Below are 10,305 nucleotides of genomic sequence, written 5' to 3'. Positions count from 1 at the left end.
GAGGAGCGGCAACCGCTTCCGGGTCAGAGAGCGCGGAGGCCGGAAGTGGAGGTGGCGTTGCCATGGCCCCGCTAGGTGAGCTTCCCGCTTCCGGTCCCCTCGGGCACATGCGACCCCGGGCGCGTGGAGGAGGGCAGGGGCACCTTAGAGACCGATGTTGAGGACGTGACCGACCTGCCCCTCCGCGGCGGGGGCCGAGGGGCAGTAATAAAGCACTGGAGGGGAGCATCCGTATGGCGGGGTACGGACCCCCCCTGACCCGCCGCGGTCGCTGGTCACGTTGCAGGGGACGTGCCCGTGCTCGTCCTCGTGGCTGTTCTGTGGGGAGGGACCAACCCCTTCCTGAGGACGGGCACGGAGGGGCTGGAGAAGGTGAAGCGGGAGACCCGGCTGCTGCAGCTGCTTGCAGAAATGAGATTCCTGCTCCTCAACTACAAGGTAGGGCGCTGGCCCCGGCCCCGGGTTGAATGGCTGTGACCTGCGCTGAGGTTTTACCGCGCGTTTTCCTGGCCACGTCGCTGCGGTCTGGGACCCACGGCGTCGCTCGTTTGATGTCGACGTTTTGTGACATCTCGTTTAGCTCGCGCGGGGCGCTGCGTTTCCTCCGAGGACTTCCAAGCGCGTGGCAGCTCTTCGTGAACTCCCCCCTCTCCTGAGAAATGATCGGGATCCCCCATTACTGACTAGGAAAACAGAGGGGAACGTATCGCGTTGACAGGGATTCAGTGGCACGGCCCTGCGACCGAAACGCTGGACCTGCTGCTCCCTTTCAGATAAAGCTGGCTCTCGCCCCTTTCGTGGATCCCCGGCGTCCTTCCTTACGTGATCCCGTCCTGTGTTTACCCGCATTTCTTCTGCAGTGACTTGATACGTTGTGCTCTCCTTGCAGTATATGGTGCCACTTGCATTTAACCAGTGTGGATCTGTACTCTACTATGTCACATTGGCATCGGCAGGTCAGTGGTTGCTCTCCCCTTTCCAGGGCGGAGCGGGAGGGTTGAGACGATGGGAAGAGAGTTTGCAAAAAGCACAGGCTGGTGCGCCAGGCGAGAGAGATCGGCTGGGCGTATTGCAACAGCAGCAGGGACGTCAGTTATAATGCTGAGCGTGAGTTTTACAGCATTGTTAGTGTTTAAGCTGTGTGTACGCCCTTGTTAAAGACGTACCTGGCACATACACCAGTAATTATTACGCTCCAGGTTAATGCATTAATATTACCCGTTCCATTTCAGACCTCTCTCTGGCAGTTCCTCTCTGTAACTCTCTGGCTCTGATCGTCACCCTAATAACCGGAAAGGTCCTTGGGGAAGACGTCGGTGGTAAAAGTAAGTCACGCCTCAGTCCTTTTATAGATGCACTCTGCACACATTTGACTCCATGCCCTGAATCTTTGTAGTGGCTTGGTTCAGCACAGTCTTCTAGGTAAATCATAATCCAAGGAGCAGAGATTAGGGGTAGTTAAATCATTCACTGTGTGCTGGGTTGGGGATGGATTTAGTGAGCTCCTCTCCCTTAGCTGTGGGGCGATGGTTTGGCTAATCCTAGTCTATCATGGATAGCATAGCACTGCTCCGTGCTATTTTCAGCAACTGTTGTCAGACTGAGACTTGAAACCAGAAGCAGGACAACTCTGCTATGGGTCACTTGCTATCGCTACACTAAGAAGTACAGTGTGTTACCCCACAGTAGATAACATGGTTCTGGGGGTCTCTCAGGGGAGGAAGCTACTCAGTTGCAAACATGATTATCCTTTACGATGAACTGGACTCTTCACATTGTTGGGAGGGAAGGTGAGTTTCACTGAAGGAGTCCCGTCCTGCCAAGTTCAAGTCACAGGGAGTTGAGGGCTCCTATTACCTCGGGTTTGGGCTTTCATGGGATAAGATATAAGGGTTGTATAACAGAACTAACAATTGCACTGGTACAAGAAAGGGATGTTTCCTGCACACCTAAAACACCAATGAAGAGTCTTTATTCCCATCTGAGTCCATAGAGCAACATCAGTGCAGACCAGTTCCCTTCATAAAGACACTACAAGCTTGGGAACATTAGCTACTGCTTGGAAACTGCTAATAGCTACCAATAAGCCCATGCCAACAGATGCATTTGTATTTAAACAGAGCTGTTGCTAGCACAGCAGTAATGCAGTCTCCCTGACTGGGAAAAAGGGTTCTTGTCTGTCCTAAGAAGTATGATGCAGTTCAGCACAGCATATTTGCTCTCCATAGCACAGTTCTGCAAGGCAGCTCACAGACAAAATCCCTGCACAGCAGTGGAGGGAGCCTCTCTTAGAAACTGCTTTCAACAATGCTGAAGTCCTATCTGGTATTAGTTTAGTCTGATCCCATCCAGATTTTACACTGTGATCTCCAGAACATCTTGGACTCTGTGAGGACATGACCTGATGGACTTGTCTTGAAGCTTATCATAAAATCATAGAAAAGTAGGGCTGGAAAGGACCTCCAGGGCTCATCTAGTCAAACCCCTGCCTGAGGCATGATCATCCCTATCCAAATCATCCCGTGCAAACCATAATCTAAACTCTACATAAGGTTACTGTCAACCTTGCAACAACACAGACCTAACACCATAACCTGGCACAGGTAAAGCAGGTGTGCTATGGCAGCCAACATCCTGCTTCTATGAAATGTTGTTAATTTATGCTGAAGAGATGCTGGGTAGAGGACCATGCCCCCCAGCCAAGACCCATGCACCCCCCGCCCCAGTCTGCACCTATCTGGCCACGGGGAAAAATTCCTTTCTGACCCCAGTTCGGTGACTGGTCTGACCCTGAGCAGAAAGGCAAGACCATTTAGGCCAGGAGCCTCCAGCTTTGGTCCCAACAGGAGTATTGGCACATCCCAGTCAACATCCCCAAGCTTTCTGAGTTCAGAGGAGTTAATTTTTCTTTTGCATGTCTTTTCCCTAGGGGCCATGGTAGGAATGCTGCTCACTGTCTTAGGGGTCGCCCTCTGTATAGCTGGTTCTGTGAATGAGAAGCAGTGAGATATTGGGAGAAGAAAAGAATATGCAGAAGATGATGCTTGTATTTGGGAACTGGTACCCTACCCTCCCTGAACCAGCACTGAGCGGCACAGTCCAGGTTTGGGCCCTTTTGGAGGCTGACTGTTGAGAAGTGAGCTTTTCTAGCTGGATTATCTTTGTCTTCATTGTTCCGTGACACCAAGCCTAGAATACTTGGTTTTTGAGACCTCTGTAAACAGCCGTGCCTTGGTTTTCTTCAGCCCTCCATCCTGGTGTCCAGAACTCTGGCATTGTGGGAAGCTTGTGAAATAATCTGCATTTACTCCGTTGCACTAATTGAGGCACTGGCATTTCAAAACCCAGGCAAAGCGGGTGGCAATCACAAAGAGGTTATTGTGTAGAGTCAACACCTGGGTTTCACTGTTAACAAGTTGTCTCCTTACAAGATAGTGTGTTTTTAAAAAAAAAAAAAAAAATCAAAATATTTCAACTCTTAATTAGATGACTCACTGACTTAGGAACAGAGAAAATGTTCCATCCGGTTCACTTAGCAGAGGTAGCTGCAGCTCAGCCACGCGCGCCTCCCCCCCAGTTAAATTGCAACCTTAGAGTATTTTGGGGGTCATCAAGACTGAAATAAACTCAGTGGTTCCTGCTTTAACTCCTCCTGGGTTGTCTCAGAACGTCTCTTTGCATCTCCCTTGCACTAGAAGCTCTCTTGGACAGGAACAGTTGTGAGATGGTCTTGTTCAGCGTTCAACACAATTTCGATTGCCAAGTCCCCTGAGCTGGTCAGAAGTGAGACTATCTATTAAAAATATCCTCTGTTTCATTAGAACCCTGACTGATTTCTGAGCTGCAGGGATGGTTGGGAGGCCTCTGATGGGAGCATAGTGTGAAAAGATAATGAATCACATTATATTGAGTGACTTTCGCCATCAGCTCAGAAAATGGTACCAGCAGCATCCAAGTGGAACTGTTCTCCATGAGACAGCGTTGCATAAAGGCAGTAACAGGCTATTTTCTCAGTGGCATTCTACCTCAGGGGCTGTCAGATCACAACACAGTAACAAAGTGGACGTACCTCAGGTACAGCAGTTCTTACAGCCATCATAATTTCAGTTCTCTTCCTAAAGGTGCTTATCATCAGACACTCAGTCCCACCTTCCTCAGGTGTCCAAAACTCCTAGTTGTGACTAGTTGCATTAAGGACTGAATACAATCCATTCCAGCCCAAGGAGTGGATACATCAGACTAGGAAAAGCTTTTCTGCCTTTATGTGTTATCAGGAAAGGAAATATATTGCTCAGGTGACTCTGGGGTTAATAAACTAGCTATTTATTTTTATATAAAGAGGTTTCCTTGATTTAGGTTGACGCTTTTTAAGAACAAGAAGAATGAGCCTTCTGGGACTAGATTTGTTATAATGCTCATCTAACGACAGTCACATGCAGCGGTAGAAATTAACCAGGCCTGAGCAAAAAAGAGCCACAAAATCATTTTAAACACAGGATCTATAATATGGAGAACACTTCCTGGCAGACATTTCAGTAGAGAAGACTTAGAACTATTATTTACAGTAAAAATAAAATAAAAATTCCAGTTCAGACAGACCAATTCCTTGACTACTGAAGCTTATAACTGTAGGCCCAACATTTCCACCTCCTCCCTCAAAGCAAACATTTTAAAGAGAAGGGAGGCAAGTGTTTGTGTTCAAAGAACAAGGACCTGACTCATTGTTCACGTTCCAAAACCCTCATAGTCAAGGCACTTAGTTTCAGACATGGTACTTGAACCTGTCCCCAGATTGGGCAGTGGTGTGTGGTGTTACAGGAGTCTGGAATCCAAGTGGTTTGTTATCTACCACTAGCACAAAGAGAATGCCAACTTCTCCCGCTTGCATCACAGCCACTTCACGCGCTCTTCAGCTCTCACTTGCAGAGGGAATGCGTCTTTCAGTTTGCTTCCGCCTCTGAGTCGCTGGAGTTGTTTCGTGTTGTCAAGGCCTTCTGTGATCTGCGAGTGGTCCCAGCCTTTTTGCATTTAAAAACAGAACACACAGGCGATTTGTAATGTAACTAATATACTGGTTTATACTGGTTACTGTTCTGTTCCAGCTCTCCTGTGGGTGTACTGCATGATCTTGTACTTCTCTGTACCTTAGTCAAATCGTTCTGAAATGGGTCTTGATTCTTACCTAGCACACAGGAGGACTAAGAGGATAAATAATTCTACAGCACTTGGAGTCAGCAGATGAAAGGCCATTTAGAATGATGGGGGCAGCTGAGTTGTTCTCTTTGCAAGGAGCTGCTGCTCCAGTCTCCAGGATAAATACAGAGTAGAAGGCTTCACATTCACCCAAGAGTGCTCAATAGGCAGTTCTTACTTAGACCCAGTCCCACTGAAGATCAAAGGTAAAACTCCCAGAGATGCCAAAGGAACCACCAGCTCCCTACCTGGCTAGAATTACAGTGTAGCACAATGTGATTAAATTCTTATGGAAAATGCTTAAGAAACAAGCTTTCAGATTCATTTCTTAGCCATAAGTTCCTGCATTTTAACTGGGATTTTAAAGACAAAGCTTCCAGACCCTTAGTTAAATAATTTGTATTTGTAACCGATCTGTGCAATCAGTTCCGCATATGTAGTCAGGTGGGCAAAGCCTGGAGGCTGCCATCAGCCCTGGGAACATCAGCACAAATTTGCTGCCCTGCCTGCACAATGGGAACGGTTTGTACTTCCTTAACTGAGCTGCATCCTGCAGAGACTTGGCCCAGGCAGTCACCTCGCATTAAATGGTGGCAGCCTCGCATTAAATGCTTGTTGCACAGACTGCATCACTTCAGAGATTAGGGCAGCTGGATAGTGCAGTGTGCGTAAGTGCAGGCCAGAAGCTCAGCCACCTGTGCTGAATGCCAAGATCCAGCCACTTCTGCAAATCACTTTAATCTGATTTTACAGCAGAAGCTGGAGAAGACGGAGTAGGATAGCTGCCTGCAGTAGGTGCTATTACAGAGCTCTGTCACAAGAGGGCAGAGAGCAGGTAAGAGTCTCCCCACAGCAAACTGCTACCAGGGGATGGAAATGAACACAAAACACTGACATTAAACACACACCTCCTCCCCTAATACTGAACACACACACACGCCCCTGTTCTGAGTACCTTTGTCTGAGGAGTTGGCCTATTTTGGGGTAGAACTTCCTCTTCCACAGTCTCTGCAGCACTCTGGAGAAGGAAGAAAATGAAGGTAGCATCAGGGAAACCTTATCTCCTTTCCTTTGGAGAATTTCTGACCTCTCACAGCGTAGCAGAAAGACTGTCCTCTGATCTCACAAATGTCTCAGAACTACAAATGCAAATCAACTGGTGAAATAAATGGAGCTGTTCTCTGGCTTCACAAACTCCCCTGGGCAGCTGCATGAACATGTCTCAAGGGAAACTGCAAGAATGCCCATACAGTCAAGGCTAGAGCTCAGCTTCAGGCAAGGTACCTAAGCCATCACTATACTGTTGATTCCTCTACTCAGTTCTCAGATTCCAGCTCTGGCTGGTATTGCGGAGAGGAAAAGCTTCTTTCTGCTGATCATTTGGAAGGGCCTGTTCCCCTGGAAGGCAAATCTCCTGGGACAGCAATTCCTCTGGTGCAAGAAACAAAGTCCAGGGACTGCACAGCAGCCACAGAGCCTGGGACACTTCATCGCTTGGAAGAGAAGGGACCTAGCTTTTCCCCAGAGTTACACCTCTTACTTGGTCCACAGGCAGCTCCACCATTGTGTGCTCGTCCTCTGCCACTTCCCGAGCCCCTCGCAACTCCTTTCTTGGGTCTTTCACTTTATAAACACCTCCCTCTTCTGTGAGGAAGCAAAAGGAAACATTTAGAGTGGGTTTCACAGACCCTTGCTCTGGTTGAATGCTGCTCAAGTGAGAGGAGCAGCATTGTCCAAATTTGTGTTGTGTTTAAGTTGATACCGGAGGACTGGACTGTGGCATGGAGGCCACAGGAGCACCCGTAAGTACTCCGCATAGCACCCTGTAGGGGCCAGGGACCATAAAGGGGCTGAGCAATGTGAAAACAGGCTGGCATGGGTCAGGATCCCAGGATGCTGTGTGCTGAGCAAGCAACCTTGCTCGAGTCTGGGACCCCAGGGGGCTGAAGAGCCTGAGAAGGGCAGGACAGGGCCCAGAAGCTGAGGATGGGGGCAGGGGACCTAGGCTGAGGGGGGTACAACCAGAGAGAAGAAGCTGAAGCCAGAAAGGCTGAAGCCCCAAAGGTTAGTGGCCTGAGGGGGCCAAGTGTTGTGGCAGGGCCAGGGGGCCCCTCCAAAGTGACCAGTTACCAAGGCATGGGCATGACTACAGGAGAACGAAGGCTATGAATGCAGCCTCCAAGGCACTAACAGGGCCAAGAGGGCCACAGTGGAGTACCCTAGGGAGCAAACAGACTGGCTGATTGAGAGCTTGGGGATCACTCTAGGACCTTGGGGCAGCCTCCCTGTACTTCACAGAAGACATCCAGGCGTGGCAGGAAAGGTTAAGGGAGGGTGCCCTGAGAAGCCCGAGTGGGGTAAGAGTCACAAGGCCACCAGGGAGCATTGCAGCCACCCTTGGGGCCACGACATTGCTATACCCACCCTCCAATAGCAAGTGCCTTTTGAAACTACTCTAGTCCTTTTGATCCCTTGGGCTCAGGCCTTTTCCCACACTGACACCATTTCTCAACAACTCTCCAGTGTTTGCCAAGACATGGCTTATCTCAAGCCCTAGTGTTTCTTTCCCACTTTTTCTCTTGCAGTCAGCTATTAAACTGCACCGAATACGTTTGGGCAGTAGTGGTTAATCGTCCCACAGCAGCTCAGCCTCTGACACAGCTCCTTCCTAGGGCTACTGCCAAGAGCTCAGGCACATTAAATAAATAATAATTTAAGAAAGTTTAATTTGCTTCCCACGTGTTATGCTTTTAAATGTTTGCATGTAATACAGTAGCGTCACTCCAGATAAGCCTGCAGAACTCTATCTTGATTCAGGTCTCCAGAAGAGTCTCACTCATGGAGTATTTGTTGCTGGGGATGAAGGAAGTTGAATGAAAATAGCATCAACAATATGTCATTGTCTCCCTTGAGCACTTCCGGGTTGGACCTATTGCTCCCTAGCATCAAACTAGAGCCATTCCCTATCACTTTGAAGCACACGTGGGACTCCTTTACCTTGATCAAGCCAGTGTGGGGTGTTCCTGTGGCTCTTCTTATTTTGCCCTGCACGGGCAGGTTTGGCGTGGAAGACTGACTCTTCCTCCCTGTGTGGATATCTCCTGGCTGGCCTGCGTACCATCAGGGAGGGAACAGGGGTCTCATCCTTCTCTGCAGCTCCTGTGGACTGCACCCTGCGGCTGTCCGGCTGAAATCGATATTCACAGCAGACAATTTAATCCAACACAGTTGGCTCTTTTTAGACCCAAGGCAGCTCTCAGAAGATGCCAGCTCATCACTTTAACTAATTTCTTGACTGCAGAAAAAAATACTAGAGCAATTCTGCTGCTGCAAGGAACTCGGAAAGCTGACAACAGGGCAGGGTGGTTTTGACATTCTGGAGCCCTACTGGGAGTCTCTGGGTTTGTTGTGTGAATTATACGCAGCTGTTCACACACCTAATAGTGTAAATTAATATTTACAGCACCCTTAAAAGGATCTCATGGTACCCCAGGGTGCCACAACTCCCCAGTTGAGAATCCCCAGCCTAATTAGGAAAATTCCACAGCACAAGTGACAGAGACCCTGGACCATCTGCCCACACGCCTCGGCCGCGACTAGTCAAATGCCATAACATCTGCCCTAAAAAGTACTTTTCAACAAAACCCTCTGGGTGACTCAAATAGCAAGGGTCAGGCTGTAGCTGTTACCTGTTGTGGAGGATCGAGGAGGGCAGAGTCACTGGCTCCGTCCTGGGAAGTGGCGTGGAATTTACTAAACTGGGGAGGAGAACAGAGAAAGTTACAACAAGGGGAATGAGATGGGGACACAGGCCTGGATTTACTGGGGCGATTCCAGCCTTCATGGGAGCATTCAAATGAGTCCCACTGCTGTAGCTGACATCTCTGTATAGCAGCTTCCCCATCCCAAGAGCTCTCCTGCCCTTGCCACTCTGTATTGTCAGAATGGATTGGGTTTGTCCCACCACTGCTCCTACCCCATATCACTGGATCCCATTCTCCCCCCAGATGGGGTTCAGTGTAATCCTACTGGTGTGACCCACCCTTGTACCAGAATTTCTACCTGATCCCCAGTCCTCCTCTTTCCCCACAGTTCCCCAATCTCCCATCCACTGCTCCCTTCACCGTGGCCATGTTGTAAGCTCAGCTAGGACATGGGCAGGTGTCCACATGCAAGAAGTGGTGGTATACTGGAAAGCATTCACTTCTGCCAGCCCCTGGTGTATTGATCAGCCCAGAATGTGCCTCAAAAGGCGGGGATCAACGTGGTGTGTGGAGGTGATGCTTGAGCAGAGGGATGCCAGCGCAGAGAAGGTAGGACTGTGCAAGCTTGGCTGGTTACAAGGAGCAGGGACAGAGAGCGGATACACGGGGACAGCTAAGGGGGAACAATGCTACTACCAGTATATGGAAGAAAGAAAGGAATGGAGAGGTAGTGGCTTCCCATCAGCTGCTATAGCCAATAGCCAGACAATACTGCATTGGCCCAGGCAGCTTTCTGCTGCATCCACTCCTTCAAACTTCTGTCTAAACAGAACAACCCTCGGGCTGTAGCACCAAGGCAGCAGCTTATAAAAACTAAGCCACTTACCCCTTTATTGTGGATCCCACGCCTGTTATTGGGATGGCTCCTGCGACACAGAAAAAGCAAGATCTCGGTATGTTAAGATCAAGAGTATTTAAAGAGGCAGAGGACTGGGAGGGGTGTGTGGGGGGTACATGTGTGCAAAGCTGCACTTTAAAAAAAAAATATATATATATATACACTTATACACACACACACACACACACATTATCTAGCATAAAACTTTCCATCACACACCTTAAACCACATTAAGAAACTGTGCACCCATTACAATAAATGCACCCGCTCCCCTGCAACTCTGCACACCCACTCACTTCCCTTCCCTAACCCAATCGCAGTCCCCACAAACAGGTTAAATATGCCTCCTGACACTGAGCACAAGTACTGGCGAGAGCCGTGGAGGCTGTCCTCCCCAGACCAAGTAGACGATGCACAGCGATAGCCCAGTGAGCCTCAGCCCTGCCCAGAGGGGGACCTCATGCTCCAGGAAACATTCAGTCCCTTACTTCCCTGCTGGGTTTGCCAGCA

General features: G+C 49.2%; 2 protein-coding genes across 2 annotated transcripts in view; one reads left to right on the top strand and one right to left on the bottom strand.

Moving 5' to 3' along the window:
• Positions 1–37: 37 nt before the first annotated feature.
• On the top strand, positions 38–3,461 carry TMEM234 (transmembrane protein 234). Its single transcript, XM_006019343.1, has 5 exons — positions 38–75; positions 287–438; positions 890–956; positions 1,233–1,325; positions 2,930–3,461. The coding sequence occupies exons 1-5, from the start codon at positions 63–65 to the stop codon at positions 3,004–3,006; spliced, it is 402 nt and encodes a 133-aa protein (XP_006019405.1). The 5' UTR covers positions 38–62; the 3' UTR covers positions 3,007–3,461.
• Positions 3,462–3,608: 147 nt separating this feature from the next.
• The window catches only part of DCDC2B (doublecortin domain containing 2B), a 12,434-nt gene continuing 5,737 nt past the window's right edge, over positions 3,609–10,305 (bottom strand). The window contains exons 6-11 of the mRNA XM_006019403.3: positions 9,784–9,823; positions 8,883–8,951; positions 8,191–8,380; positions 6,734–6,837; positions 6,149–6,211; positions 3,609–5,018 (exon numbers count right to left, since the gene is read on the bottom strand). Of these exons, the coding sequence (XP_006019465.1) occupies positions 4,941–5,018; positions 6,149–6,211; positions 6,734–6,837; positions 8,191–8,380; positions 8,883–8,951; positions 9,784–9,823 (544 nt within the window). The 3' untranslated portion in view covers positions 3,609–4,940. The remainder of the gene's footprint in view (positions 5,019–6,148; positions 6,212–6,733; positions 6,838–8,190; positions 8,381–8,882; positions 8,952–9,783; positions 9,824–10,305) is intronic.

Source organism: Alligator sinensis, unplaced genomic scaffold (genome assembly GCF_000455745.1).
Source record: "Alligator sinensis unplaced genomic scaffold, ASM45574v1 scaffold337_1, whole genome shotgun sequence".
Classification (NCBI taxonomy): domain Eukaryota; kingdom Metazoa; phylum Chordata; order Crocodylia; family Alligatoridae; genus Alligator; species Alligator sinensis.
The sequence above is the reverse complement of the archived record's forward strand: the minus strand, read 5'-3'. Positions and strand labels throughout refer to the sequence as shown.

What these genes read in the sequence shown, in the direction of transcription:
- TMEM234 (XM_006019343.1), top strand. An exon ending in TGTCACATTGGCATCGGCAG is followed by an intron (nt 957 to 1,232) that starts GTCAGTGGTTGC and finishes GTTCCATTTCAG; the next exon opens with ACCTCTCTCTGGCAGTTCCT. An exon ending in GGAAGACGTCGGTGGTAAAA is followed by an intron (nt 1,326 to 2,929) that starts GTAAGTCACGCC and finishes TCTTTTCCCTAG; the next exon opens with GGGCCATGGTAGGAATGCTG.